The sequence below is a fragment of the Piliocolobus tephrosceles genome, chromosome 5 (assembly GCF_002776525.5).
Source record: "Piliocolobus tephrosceles isolate RC106 chromosome 5, ASM277652v3, whole genome shotgun sequence".
Classification (NCBI taxonomy): domain Eukaryota; kingdom Metazoa; phylum Chordata; class Mammalia; order Primates; family Cercopithecidae; genus Piliocolobus; species Piliocolobus tephrosceles.
In genome coordinates this window covers 141,821,157-141,835,642 of record NC_045438.1, presented here as the reverse complement: position 1 = coordinate 141,835,642, position 14,486 = coordinate 141,821,157, and the positions used below count along the sequence as shown (strand labels likewise).

General features: G+C 42.9%; 1 protein-coding gene and 3 non-coding genes across 4 annotated transcripts; all 4 read left to right on the top strand.

Moving 5' to 3' along the window:
* The first annotated feature begins 767 nt into the window (after positions 1-767).
* Positions 768-860, top strand: TRNAY-GUA. Its single transcript is given in 2 exon segments — positions 768-804; positions 824-860. It is a non-coding gene; the product is annotated as a tRNA-Tyr (tRNA).
* Positions 861-2,241: 1,381 nt separating this feature from the next.
* Positions 2,242-2,332, top strand: TRNAY-GUA. Its single transcript is given in 2 exon segments — positions 2,242-2,278; positions 2,297-2,332. It is a non-coding gene; the product is annotated as a tRNA-Tyr (tRNA).
* Positions 2,333-9,985: 7,653 nt separating this feature from the next.
* TRNAY-GUA lies at positions 9,986-10,074 on the top strand. Its single transcript is given in 2 exon segments — positions 9,986-10,022; positions 10,039-10,074. It is a non-coding gene; the product is annotated as a tRNA-Tyr (tRNA).
* A 1,674-nt stretch (positions 10,075-11,748) lies between these two features.
* Positions 11,749-13,950, top strand: ABT1 (activator of basal transcription 1). Its single transcript, XM_023191616.2, has 3 exons — positions 11,749-12,023; positions 12,710-12,906; positions 13,061-13,950. The coding sequence occupies exons 1-3, from the start codon at positions 11,783-11,785 to the stop codon at positions 13,439-13,441; spliced, it is 819 nt and encodes a 272-aa protein (XP_023047384.1). The 5' UTR covers positions 11,749-11,782; the 3' UTR covers positions 13,442-13,950.
* Positions 13,951-14,486: the final 536 nt, after the last annotated feature.

Sequence of the window (14,486 nt, the reverse complement as noted above, 5' to 3'; positions counted from 1 at the left end):
ATGCCATTTCTTTCTTTTTTGTGGGGGGCCTTCTCTTTCTTCTGCCATATGAGAACACAATGTTTCTTCCTTTCGCCCTCCATTTCTTCTGCCATGTGAGGACACAAACATAGGTGCTATCTTGGAAGCAGAAAGCAGGTCTCACCAGACACTGAATCTGCTGGTCCCTTGATCTTGGACTTCCCAGCCTCCAGAACCGTGAGCAATACATTTCTACTTTATTTATTTATTTATTTATTTATTTATTTATTTATTTATTTATTTGAGATGGAATCTCACTCTGTCACTCAGGCTGGAGTGCAGTGGTGCAACCTTGGTTCACTGCAGCCTCTGCCTCCCGGTGTCTCCTGCCTTAGCCTGCCCAGTAGCTGGGACTATAGGTGTGAGCCACCATACCCAGCTAATTTTTGTATTTTTAGTAGAGATGGGTTTTCACCATGTTGGCCAGGCTGGTTTTGAACTTGTGACCTCAAGTGATCCACCCACCATGGCCTCCTAAAGTGCTAGGATTACAGTTGTGAACCAGAGCACCTGGCCTCTACTCTTTATAAATTACCCAGTCTCAGGTATTTTGCTATGCAGAACAAATGGATTCATTATACCGAATACTTCTAGTGTTCTGAAAAAACTGCGTTAAAACCGATTGTAGTTTAAAAAATGAGTATCAATATAATTAAAACAGAGTCTCCTTAATGCAACAAGACTTGAAGACCCGGAAACTTTCAGGACACATATTTAGGAATTCTAGAGAACAAAATGCTACATGCCCTTCCATAGCTCATTTGGTAGAGCGGAGGACTGTAGGTTCACTTAAGCATAAGAGATCCTTAAGGTCGCTGGTTCGAATCCGGCTCGGAGGACGTCAGTTTTGAACTACGGGCTAGTGTAACTAACGAACTTAACGAAAATAAGGCTCTAGACGGGAAAATGTATTAAGCTGCTCTTTAATCCTTTCTTTAATCCCCTTTGTGATACAGGAAGACTCTTAATCACATTGCAGTTTTACCACTTGACCCTATGGGTAAGCCTTGCCAAAAGGGAGGCTACAGACCCCAACGCTGGAGGTGAGAAAGTGAACTTGTTTTCTTTCTGGGGCCTTCCTGTTTCTCTAGGTGTCACCCCAGTAACCCTAACAGAGACAACAACTTTGTAGCAGCCCCGTCTGGAAATTTCACTTCTTATTGGCATCTCTGTAGCTTTTCCACGTGGTGTCCAAGGTACAGATAGGATACACAATAATGTCAAGAGAGACTGTCCACATCCTAGGATCACTCCTCTCTAGCTGCTAGCTCTCTATTAGGTTAAAAACATTGAAAGTTAGCATCTACTATTTTCTTAGTTACTCATGCAAGGGACTTAATTACGGAGTTTAATATCAACTGTATGCTATTAATATGTCTGACAAGAGGCACTGGCAGTTGCCATTTGAAAAAAAAACTTGGGATTTTTCCTTTTAAAGCCTTTTCTTGAGAGATAGTTTTAACATATTCCCCATTTCTGCCTGAGCTTAGCAGACAACAATCTACACAGAACCTCTCTCTATGTTGGACAATTTGCTTTGAAAAAGGAATATTTATATTTCCACATAAAGTTTTCAAGAGTTTTTACTTCATTTTAACTGCTCCGCCATGATTATGTAATATACACTCAAATTTACACAAACACGCACAGACGACACTTCAACGTTTCAACGCTACAGTTATGAATATACACAATTTATCATTCGACTTTCAGAAAGGAGAACTGCAAGGATACCGGAATACTTTATTCACAACCCTGGGATCCTCATCAACCCAGTTGTCTGTATTTAGGGCAACCATAGCATTTATCAAGCAAATCCAGACACTTTTGAGAGACAAAGGAGGAGAGAAATCCAGACAAAACAGCAGAACAGAGGGCGTAATCTGGGAGATTGTGTATATCTAGGGGAGGAGGACGGGGGATTCCAGTAAGGTTTTTGGTTTGAGCTATACATAAATATCCTAATGTTTTCAATATAAAACTCAATGCCTTTTACATATTTATAACCATGAAGCCTAGATCATTACACAGAATAATTCCGGTGTCTGAGAATACTGCTTTAAAGCCGATGGAAGTTTAAAAAATTAATATTAATATAATTAAAACTAAGTCTCCTAAACGGAACAAGACTTGAAAACCTAGAAACTTCCAGGACGCACATTATTTTGGGGCTTTTAGAGAGCGCAGAACTACGTGTCCAGAGAACAAGAAGTTATGTGTCCTTCGATAGCTCAGTTGGTAGAGCGGAGGACTGTAGGTTCATTTAAACCAAGATATCCTTAGGTCGCTGGTTCGAATCCGGCTCGAAGGACGGCAGTTTTGACCTACGGCTGAATGATTCCAGACGTATGTGATCTTTATGAAAATAAAATAGAAAAAAATGTTTTACGAAAACAAAAATCTAGAAAAAAAAAATGAATCAGACGGCCCCTTAGGCTCAACCATGCGCGAGTAGACAATTTTTGGTTACATGCGTAAAATCTTTTAGGAATAAACCAGAAACGTGGTAGCTTCACCGAAGGGCGCCTGCGTAGATGAAAAGCAGTGTTTCCAGGAAGTCTGAGGCTTCACTTTTTCCTTGTGAAATTTGTACCTCGCAACACTCTTCACCTCCACTCCCTCCCTGAGTCTCCTCCTGGCTCTTGGTTTCTTGATGCCATTCTTATTTCCCGCTACTGATCATCAAATGCAGTTTTTATTCCCCTCCCCATCCCCGACCCGAGTTGACGTTCCACCAGCAAACCAGAGCCAACGCCCGCCATGGAGTTCAGTTAAGAAGGCGCGTGGGAGGTGTGGGGAATGCCAGGAGCACCCTAGCCCCAAGGTTTTCATTTCAGTTTTTATTGGAGGTTAGAATATACGAAGACTTTTGGGGTCCTCTGCTATCTTGTTACTTTTCTTCTTCCCTCTTTCTGTTTCTCTGTGTGTGGGGGTTTGTTGTTGTTGTTGTTGTTGTTTTAGACAATCTCGCTCTGTCGCCCAGGCTGAAGGGCTCACTGGACTTCCTGGGCTCAAATGATCCTCCCACCTCAGACTCCTGAGTAGCTGGGACTACAGGCTCGAGTCACCACCCCTAGCTATTTTTGGAGAGACGAGGGGTGTGGTGGGAGAGTCTCGCTTTGTCGGCCAAACTAGTCTCGAACTGCTGGATTCAAGCGATCCGTCCGCCTCGGCCTCCCACAGTGCTGGGATTACAGGAATGAGCCACCGCGCCTGGCCAATACTTTTTTATTCTTTAGGCACAGAAAATGAAGAATAAAATTTGAGAACTTTTTTATTTTTAAATTTACGGTTCAGGGGCTACATATGCAGATTTGTTACGTGACTAAATTGCGTGTCGCTCGGTTTTGGTGTACGAACGTCCCCATCACCAAGGTAGTAATCATAGTACCCGATAGTTCTTCAACCCTCATCCTCCTTCCATCCTCCTGCCTCTAGTAGTTCCCAGGGTCTATTGTTCTCACCTTTGTGTCCATGTGTACTCAGTGTTTAGCTCCCTACTTATAAGTGAGAGAACGTGAGGTATTTGGTTTTCTGTTCCTGAGTTAATCCACTTACAATAGTGGCCTCCAGCTGCACCCATGTTGCTGCAAAGGACGTGATTTTGTACTTTTTTCATGGCTGTGTAGTATTCCATGGTGTATATGTATCACATTTTCTTTATTCCACCCTTAGTGGGTATGTAGGTTTATTCCATGTCTTTGCTATTGTGAATAGTGCTGCAACAAACATACTTATGCATGCGTCTTTTTGGTAGAATGATTTATTTTCCTTTGTGTATATACTCAGTAGTAGGATTGATGAGTCAAATGGTAGTTCTAAGTTATTTGGGAAATTTCCAAACTGCTTTGCCCAGTAGCTGAATTAATTTACATTCCCACTAACAGTGGGAATGTAAGCATTCCCTTTTCTCTGCCACCTTGCCATATATCCATTATTTTTGATGTTTTAATAACAGCCATTCTGACTGATGTGAAATGGTATCTCATTGAGGTTTGATTTCTGTTTCTCTAATTAGTGATGTTGAATATTTTTCATATATTTGTTGGCTGCATGTATGTCTTCTTTTGAAAAGTGTCTGTTCATGTCTCTTGCCCATTTTTTATTGGAGTTATTTGTTTTTTGCTCATGGAATTATTTAAGTTCCATATGAATTCTTACCATTAGAGCTATGTCAGATGCATAATTTGTGAATATTTTCTTCATTCTGTAGAATGTCTATTTACTCTGTTGACGGTTTTTTTGTTTGTTTGTTTTGTTTTGTTTGTTTTGACACAAGAGTCTCACTCTGTAGCCCAGGCTGGAGTGCAGTGGTGCCATCTTGGCACACTGCAATTTTGGCCTTCCAGGTTCAAGTGATTCTCATGCCTCTGCCTCCTGAGTAGCTGGGACTACAGGTGTGTGCCACCATGCCTGGCTGATTTTTGTATTTTTAGTAGAGATGGGATTTCGCCATATTGGCCAGGCTGGTTTCCAACTCCTCACCTCAAGTAATCCACACGCTTCCACTTCCCAAAGTGTTGGGATTACAGGTATGAGTGAGTGAACCAGGCCCCTTGATAGTTTCTTTTGTTGGGCAGAAGTTCAATTACATTCCCCTTAACAATTTTGGTTTTTGTTGCAAATGCTTTTGGAGACTTAGTCATAAATTACTTGCCAAGGCTGATGTCCAGAATGGTATTTCATAGGTTTTCTTCTAGGATTTTTATAGTTTGAGGTCTTACATTTAAATCTTGAGTTAATTTTTGTATATGGTGAAAGGTATGGGTCCAGTTTCAATCTTCTGCACATGGTTACCCAGTTATTCCAGCACCATTTATTGAACACAGTCCATTCTCCATTGCTTGTTATTTTGTCAGCTTTGTCAAAGATCAGATGGTTATAGTTGTGTGACTTTATGTCTGGGTTCTCTATCCTGTTCCATAGGTTTATGTGTCTGTTTTTGTACCAGTACGATGCTGTTTTGGTCACCTGTAGCTTTGCAGTATAGTTTGAAGATGAGTAGTATGATTCCTCTGGTTTTGTTCTTTTTGCTTAGTATTGCTTTGGCTATTTGGACTCTTTTATTTCATATGATTTTATTTTATTTATTTATTTAGAGATGGAGTCTCGCTCTGTCACCCAGGCTGGAGTGCAGTGGTGCCATCTCAGCTCACTGCAACCTCTGCCTCCTGGATTCAGGCGATTCTCCTGCCTCAGCCTCCAGAGGAGCTGGGATTACAGGCACTCGCCACCACACCTGGCTTTTTTTTTTTTTTTTTTTTTTGTATTTTTAGTAGATACTGGGTTTCATCATATTGGACAGGCTGGTCTTGAACTTCTGACCTCTGGTGATCTGCCTGCCTCAGCATTCCAAAATGTTGGAATTACACTGCGAATGGCCGAAATTAACTGATGTTGAAATTAACCTTTCTTGACTCTTTAGCCACACCTGGCTGAATTTAGTTTGTATTTTTAGTGGACACTGCGTTTCACCATGTTGGACAGGCTGGTCTTGAACTCCTGACCTCTGGTGATCTGCCTGCCTCAGCGTCGCAAAGTATTGGAATTACACCGCAACTGGCCGAAATTAACTGATCTTGAAATTAACGTTTCTTGACTCTATCGGTTGATAGTGAAATAAACTTCTCCCTGATCTTTTCTTTTCTTTTCTTTTTTTTTTTTTTTTTTTTGAGGCGGAGTCTCGCTCTGTCGCCCAGGCTGGAGCGCAGTGGCGCGATATCCGCTCACTGCAAGCCCCATCTCCCGGGTTCACGCCATTCTCCTGCCTCAGGCTTCCGAGGAGCTGGGACTACAGTACAGGTGCCCACCTACACGCCCGGCTATTTTTTTGTATTTTGTATATCTCCAGCCCAGACAGTTTTGGCGGTTATGCATAAAGCTACTATAAATATTCATATAGTGTTATGGCAAATATATGTATAATTTCATTTTTAAAAACTGACAGTGTTTTTCAAGGTGGAACAGTTTTTACTCCCACCAGCAATATATGAGAATTTCAGTTATTTCACATCATCATCAGCACTCAGCACTGTTAATTTCTCACCTTTTTTTTTTTTTTTTTTTAACTTTAGCCATTCTCTTAGGTGTGTAAAGTATCTCATTGTGGCTTTAATTTGCATCTCCCTAATAAGTGATGTCGAATGTCTTTTTATGCTTATTGGCCATCAGTATAGCTTCTTTTGTAAAATATCTGTCCAAATCATTTGTCCATTTAAAAAAATGTATTGTCTGGTCTTATTATTGATTTGCAAGAGTATGTTATATGTTCTGGTTACAAGTCCTTCATTAGGGAAGTGTTTTCCAAGTATCTTTTTCTAATCTGTGACTTGACTTTTTTTTTTTTTTTCTTTTGGTAGATACGGGATTTCACTGTGTTGCCCAGGCTGATCTTGAACTCCTGGACTCAAGCAATCCGCCGGCCTCAGCCTTCCCAAGGGCTGGGATTATAGCTGTGAGCTACCATGCCTGGCCTGACTGTCTTTTCTTAACAGTATATTTTAAGGAGCAGATTTTTTGTTAAACTGTGATGAAATTCAACTTATTTTTTCCTTTACGGTTTATGCTTTTGTGGCCCATTTAAAATCTTTTTGCTTAACCTAAAGTCACAAAGAGTTTCTTCTACATTTTTTTCTAGAGGTTTTGTGTTCTAGTCCCTGCATTTAAGTCTTTGATTAATTTTGAATTACTGTTTGTACATTGTGTGATATAAGGGTCTAAGTTCATTTATTTGTATATGGATATTCAGTTTTTGCAGAATCATTTTGCAAAGATTATCTTTTTCTTATAAAATTACCTTGGCACTTCTGTCAAAAATCAATTAATCATAATCATGTAAGTTTATCTCTAGACAGGGTCATGCTCTGTTGCCTAGGCTGGAGTGCAGTTCTTCCATCATAGCTTACTGCAGGTTGGAACTCCTGGGTTCAAGCCATTATAGGCATGACACCAGGCCTAGCCTCCCATGTTGTTTCTTCTTCTTCTTTCTTCCTTCTTTCTTCTCCTCCTCCTCCTCTTCCTCCTCCGTCTCTTTTCTCCTTCTCCTCTCCTCTTCCTTCTCCTTCTCCTCCTCTCCCCTCCTCCTCCTTCTCCTTCTTCCTCTTCTTCTTTTTCTATTTTGGCCTTACTGAATCACCATGTTTCTTTTATACTTAATTTCTTCCCCTATCTTCTACCCCAGCAGCAACTCTGGATATTTTCTGTCCCTATAGTTTTGCACTTGCAAGAATTTCATAGGAATGCCATAGTATGTAGCCTTTTGTATCTGGCCTTTTAAATTCAGCATAATGCAGATGACTTTCATCCCTGTTATTACATTTACCAATAGTTTGTTCCTTTTTATTCCATAGGAATATTATAGTGGTCTGTAAGCTTCAAGAGAAGTTAAAACCATCTAGGTAGGACTCAATTCATAAGTTGAAAAGGTACTAAAACAATAGAGAAGGTACAGGGTGAGATTGTAATCAATTGATGATGATACATCTCCAAGAATTATTTCAGAGAGTTAGATTTATCCATAAACCCATTTTGAACTTGTGTCTGCAAGAGGGAATAGAATGGTCGTTCCGACACCAGATTCTGTAAGAAGAGGAAGGAGGAAGTCTTCCCACAAAGTGATACAGATATCTAGTGCGGAAAGGTCCTAATTACTTGTTCTTGTATTCCCAGGAGGCAAATCTTGGGGATTATCAGGGGAAAGAGCATTTCAGGCAAATGAAATTCCAACTTTAACAGCCCTGAGGTGAGATTCTCATGCTAGGATTAGTTTATAGGTAAAGAAAATAATTGATGAGATTAGCAATTGGAGTGCTTCCCGATCAAAATCAATTCTATAGTACCATGTCACTGGGAGGCATGAGGCTCTGGGAGCTTGTGAGCATAGCAGTAACTGATGAGAAACATACTGAGCATCTTTTCCAGTATGTTTGCTGCCCCCTGTGAAAATTAGTGAAGCTTTTATTCAAGAAAGCACGCGAACTGAGATCCTGGGGTTTGGTGGTGAAATGGCAGGGTTGGTCAACTGCTTTTACATCTGGTGTCCAAGGCTCAGGTAAGTACACTTCATATGGGCAGAGACCATCTCATACAGAATCTGCTCATTTCTCTTCTCTGGCTTCTCGTATTTTCCCCTGCTAGGCTACATTATTGAAAAGGAATTTACCAGACTGTATATTCTTAGTTTCTCATGGCAATGAACTGAATAACTGAATTACATATTAGTTATGTTGCTGCAGATATTTCCCATGGGAAATGCTGGAGAGGATCTTTTGGAAAAAAAAGCATATTTTTGTCAAGATTACAATTATGGAGAACTTTAATAAGTGAGGATCTTTTATAGATAAATTCACCAGAACTCCTTTCCATAAATTTCACAATTTATAATTTCCATACACTTTTAATAATTTTATAAAAAAGAAAAGTCTCTCCAGATGCCTTCCCATTTTTCCCATTGGTGTTCATTTCTGTCTTAGGCACCGGGAAGCTGAATACCATTATAGGCATTTATTAGCTAAGCATGCAGCATACCTGTGTGAAAACTGTCAGAATCAAGATGGAGTCACTATTGTTAAAACACACAAACACACAAACAAACTAAAAACGCTGATTAATAGAGCTGGAAAAGGCCATGCTTGATAACAAAAACTATCACAAAAGACTGCAAAAACCATAACCTTGCACAGGCCATCACAATCCTACACAAAAAATACCTCTATAAGGACATCTACCTCACAACTGCCTGTCCAACCTTGGACTAGCTTCCTCTCTACTATCCATCTTTGTAGCACATGATAATTACTTCAACACAGTTATATAATCCCTCTCATTTTTTCCCTTAAAAATCTTTGTCGCTGGGCTTGGTGGCTCACGCCTGTAATCCCAGCACTTTGGGAGGCCAAGGTGGGTGGATCATGAGGTCAGGAGTTTGAGACCAGCCTGGCCAACATGGTGAAATCCCGTCTCTACTAAAAATACAAAAATCAGCCGGGTGTGGTGGCCGGCATCTGTAATTCTAGGTACTCGGGAGATTGAGGCAGGAGAATTGCTTGAACCCGGAAGGCGGAGGTTGCAGTGAGCCAAGATCGTTGCACTCCAGTCTGGGCGACAGAGCCAGACTCCAACTCAAAAACACCTTTTTCTTCCTTTACCTCCCTGAATATACATAGTTTCCTATGGCACTCGTATTTTCATTGCAATGCTCTATTCCCAAATAAACATCATTTTCTTTCAGAGAGCTTCTCTTTGTTATTTAGGTTGACACCTGTAAATAGAATGTTATATTTCTTGTTTAAATTGTGGGGGGAGGGAGAAGTGTTGTGTTTCATTTGTTTGTCCCATTACAATTGTGCAATATAATATGAGCCGCTCAATTCCTAAACATAGGTACACACACAACGCACTTCTCATCTCATGTTTTGTGTCTTGAACACAAATTACAAATTATACAAATTCTGCAATTTTCCTTGCCCTTCAGAAAGGAGAATCTCAATGTTTCCAAAATGAGCTGTGCAGTAACTCCGCTTCAAGGTGGTAGGTCCCCCCTCTTCAACCCAGTTGTCTAAGATAAACTTGTCTTTATTATTCACTTCCTAAAGAGAGAGGAGGTGCTAAGCGGACAGGACAGCTGGACAACACGTGCAATAAGGGCAATGGTCCTATCTACTCTATCTAAGGGAGCAGTACAAGGGAGCAGTACACGGAATACTCGTGGGTTGTTTTTTTTTTTTTTTTTTTTTTCTGTTTTTTTTGGGACCTATGTGAAATTTTAAATGTTCAAGGGAATTGTTCATACACTTGTATAGTCACTATCCCTACTCAGATGAGAACATTTTAGAACATTTTGGAACATTTCTAATATCCTTGAAACTTTCCTCACGTTTCCCTATATTTTCAAAATGAACAAGAATACAGGATAGTCAAAAGCAATAGGTAAATTCTGAAGTATCCGAATAACATGCAACAACATCCTTCGATAGCTCAGCTGGTAGAGCGGAGGACTGTAGGGGTTTGAATATAGTCATCCTTAGGTCGCTGGTTCGAGTCCGGCTCGGAGGAGTTCCCTTTTAAAAGGGTCTCTCCTGGGCCTGAAATAAAGAAACTTGGAGAACGCAGTGTGCAGCTTGCTTATACATGAATTTGTAAGACGCTCAGAGAAGGAAAATAATCCACCTTGAAAATTGCTAACAAAGGTTGCTTCACGGACAGTCGAGTGAGACTCAATTTTCACCAAGTTGAGGAGCGATCATGAGGAATGTGGGGAATGGGATTTTGATATCTCGCTCCTCTTCAAAAAAGGGGCAGTGTACACTTGACAGAAAGTTCTCTTAGTGTACACTTGACAGAAAGTTCTCTTCAATAAAATTAATGAACACAGGCGTGTTTGAATTCGAAGAATCTATTATTAGACTTTTAGACACTCCAAGAAAGAGTGAGGGCCCTGTTACTTTAGAAATATACTTGGGGACTGGCAAAAACTGTCATCTCTGATTTTAATAGTGGACACATTTACTCCCTGCTTCCATTCGCTGGGCTACTCTGCGCTCTTGGAGCGAGATGGGAAATTTTGTCAGGGCGCAGCAAGGGCGGATTTATATTGATGGTCCTCAAACTCGCCCCGGGCTGCTTCCAGAAAGCTAATCGGATTATTTGTACTCGGTTCCCAACAATATCCTTTGCAGTCAGCTTGTCGCTGGCGCGGATCGCAAGAACTGAAATGCCTTAAGGATGTGGACGGCGCCCCCTGCTGGTCGCGCCCTCGAGAGACGGTAAGAGACTGAGGACTCGAGCCCGTGCGGGGAAAACGGCTATGGGCTTGGCTTAGGGATGGTTCGCAGGTCGCCTGGTAGGAGCAGGACCGCCTGGGCCCTGTCCGTTCTGTGGTTACGTAGGTCATAGAAGGAAAACTGGTTTGTGATCTGATGGGGAATCTGTGAGGACAGACCCAGGGATGGCAGAACTAAGCGCTCCGCCGGGGGGGTCGCCAGAATTGGAGGCGTGTGCGCCTCTGACAAGTATTTGCAACGTTAAGTATGCATATGGATAATGTATCAATATACATGTGTAATAGATGCCAAACAAATTATTCAAATAATTGTCACATATTTAAATTTTCAGACATTCACAAAATCAAATGTAAAATATTAAACTGAAAGTTCGCAATTTAAATTTTCAAAAATTAAATCTAAATTTCCAAAATTAAACAGTTTTCAAAATTAAATTTTAAAATATTCAAAATTCCAAGGTAAATTTCCAGAAATAATTAAAACTTCAAAACTCAAATCTTTTAAATGAAATTTATAACCTTTAAAAGGTGAGTCATTCCTCTGCTGGAATCGCACCCAGGGCCCTTGAATAAAATGCTATTTTGATCGCTAGAACACACAGAAACTTCCCTAAAACTGCTCTGCAAAATTCCCTAAAAATCCGGCATCAACCCGCCTTTGGCGGCGTTCTATAGGGTAGGTTATATCTGGGGATCTGCCTTTTCTGGTTCTGCGTGTCCTGAGTTGGAGATGTGACAGGGAATCTGTGAACCTAACCTAAGCTTCCCATCCCGCTTCCACGCGCTGAATCTGGCTTTCGACCTGACACCCCACTTCCGCCCTCTCCTCTCTGCCTTTTCCGGACCCGACTGCATCGCCAATCATATCCTTTCATTTGTCATCACCGCCTTGGCCCCGCCCCCTCGTCTCAGGCCGTCGCACACGTTTTGCGTCAGTAGACAAGGCACTTTACGGCCGTCGCGCCGCTAGTGTCAGTCAACATGGAGGCAGAGGAATCGGAGAAGGCCGCAATGGAGCACGAGCCGCTGGAAGGGACAGAACAGACAGTAGACGCGGAGGAGGAGCAGGAGGTATCTGAAGAAGCGGCCTGTGGCGGCAATAAGCGGGTAGTGCCAGGTATTGTGTACCTGGGCCATATCCCGCCGCGCTTCCGTCCCCTGCACGTCCGTAACCTTCTCAGCGCCTATGGCGAGGTCGGACGCGTCTTCTTTCAGGCTGAAGGTAAGTATGCAGACCCTGACGGTGAAAGGAGGAGGTTGTCGCTCGCTGGCGGGGTGCAAGCATGGATGTCCTGTTGCTTCGCTGCGCGAGACTGAGGCACGAGTTGTTGGATTTTGGGGTTGAGGAGTGCGGTGCTCGGCTCCTGGCTGGTGAATCAGTCTGTGAGGATGCTGGGGTGGGTGGGCGGCGGGGATATGGGGAGACTGGGTAGCACAGTGCGTCTGGTGGTTCTTTAGTTCTTGGAATGTTACTATTCATGTTCTTATCCCGGCCCTGCTCACCTCTCTTTCCGGATCTGTTTACTGGTTTGTTACATGAGTACAACTGAGTAAAAGCCTCGTTAGCTTTCTACAAAGCCGAACATACCCCTTTAGCATCGCGGCCTATGTCAAGAAACTGTTTGATCAACCGCCCTTCCTCTTTCCACCCTCAATTTTACATCGAGGTTGGGGACTTGCGCGGGTTTTAAATAGTGTTCAGAGCCGGCTAGATTAAGGAGTGGACAATTAAGGAAAGAACTGAGTTAGCTGGAGGAAAGGATGCAATTTACAGTTCTCTCCCTCCTGGGCAAAAACTCTCAGGTGGGACTCCCGCTGGCAGATGTGAAGAACGATGCAGGCAGTGGGAAGTGGTTTTGAGTGAGTGCTGCATAGTCCCTGACGGGTCTTTTTGTCTTTGGCGCTCAGATCAGTTTGTGAGACGCAAGAAGAAAGCAGCAGCAGCTGCGGGAGGAAAAAAGCGGTCCTACAGCAAGGACTACACCGAGGGATGGGTGGAGTTCCGTGACAAGCGCATAGCCAAGCGTGTGGCGGCCAGTCTACACAACACGCCTATGGGTGCCCGTAGGCGCAGCCCCTTCCGTTATGATCTTTGGAACCTGAAGGTGAGGAGATAGATCTTTCTGCCACACCTCTCACCCTCCCTTCTCCCCGGCTCTGGCCCAAGTATACCCATGGCTTCTCATTGGTCTTGTCCCCCTGTCTCATCTTTCTCCCTAATCTGCACTATCCTGATCTTTTCTTATTTTCTGCCCACAGTACTTGCACCGTTTCACCTGGTCCCACCTGAGCGAGCACCTTGCCTTTGAGCGCCAGGTGCGCAGGCAGCGCCTGAGAGCGGAGGTTGCTCAGGCCAAGCGTGAGACCGACTTCTATCTTCAAAGTGTGGAACGGGGACAACGCTTTCTTGCGGCCGATGGGGACCCTGCTCGCCCGCATGGCTCCTGGACATTTGCCCAACGTCCTACTGAGCAGGAACTGAGGGCCCGGAAAGCAGCACGGCCAGGGGGCCGTGAACGGGCTCGCCTGGCGACTGCCCAGGACAAGGCCCGCTCCAACAAAGGGCTCCTGGCCAGGATCTTTGGAGCCCCGCCACCCTCAGAGAGCATGGAGGGACCTTCCCTTGTCAGGGACTCCTGAGGGCCAGGGTGGCCCCTTCCAGCTCTCGGCCCTGCTCTGCTTCCTGTCTACCTCATACTAGAATGATCGTGACTATCCAGGCAAACATTTTACTGTGTTTCTCAGACCAAGTGTCTCTGTTAAGGGCCCAAATGTGCAAGTTTTGAGGGCTTCCACTATCCCCACTCTGAACTCCTGTATATGCCTGGCTGAGTCACCTAATTCATACTGTCATACTAGCATGATTATGACTATTGCATATACTTGTTTTGTTTGACTCTTGGCTGCCTACGTCTATAGGGTCCCCTAAAAATCCCACTTCCTTCCCCCAGGAAGGGCCTTTATTTCCAACTAGGGGGATAATGCCTAGTCCCAGCAATCTTTCTCTATTTAGCAGTCACAGGTGAGGGTGGTATTAGCATCTTTTTTATGTAGAAAAAATTGACAGTTAATGGCATGGACTGAGTTGGGAAGAAATACATTTCCTAATATATTTATAGAAAATAAAAATATTTTTATGTGCCTTTTTATTTTTGTTGGGGAGGGTCATTGGACAAGTTGCAGCTTTCATCTCCTTGTGTTCACCTTCATCTCCTGATCTTAGAGCCCCCCCCGCCCGCCACCCACCTTACTGTTTAACCTGGATTTTTTTCCTATTTAATTTCTGTCTAATATCTTAGCCCAGTTTATCAATTAGTTATCTTAAGTCAGCATTTTCTAAGCCATTGTTTGAGGAAACAGTGACAATAGGTAATAACACATCTTAGTATTAAGAGTTTTACAGGCCACTAGTATAAGATAGGCATCGTGGTAGCTGCATATATGGGGTGGAATGGGGGCTATGGCATGTCATGGAGCCCTCTCAAGGGGGACCTGATTGATGATCACAGTCTTCAGTGGTGAGTCAGCCCTCACCAAGTTTTCCAGGTCATTCATTCCTACAAAATAACTGTAAGAATAATAAAGGAGAAGTTTGAAAGAGTCTGGAGTGCTCCCACAATTGCAAACAATGCTTCCTGGGTGGAGTGTTGAGTTGGAACCATTGTAAAGGTGGGCAAAGCCTAGG

Bases quoted from the DNA above. Each gene is read 5' to 3' on its own strand.
- ABT1 (XM_023191616.2), top strand. From the start codon at position 11,783: ATGGAGGCAGAGGAATCGGAGAAGGCCGCAATGGAGCACGAGCCGCTG. The intron at 12,024-12,709 runs GTAAGTATGCAG...TTTGGCGCTCAG, and splicing joins CGTCTTCTTTCAGGCTGAAG to ATCAGTTTGTGAGACGCAAG. The intron at 12,907-13,060 runs GTGAGGAGATAG...TTCTGCCCACAG, and splicing joins ATGATCTTTGGAACCTGAAG to TACTTGCACCGTTTCACCTG.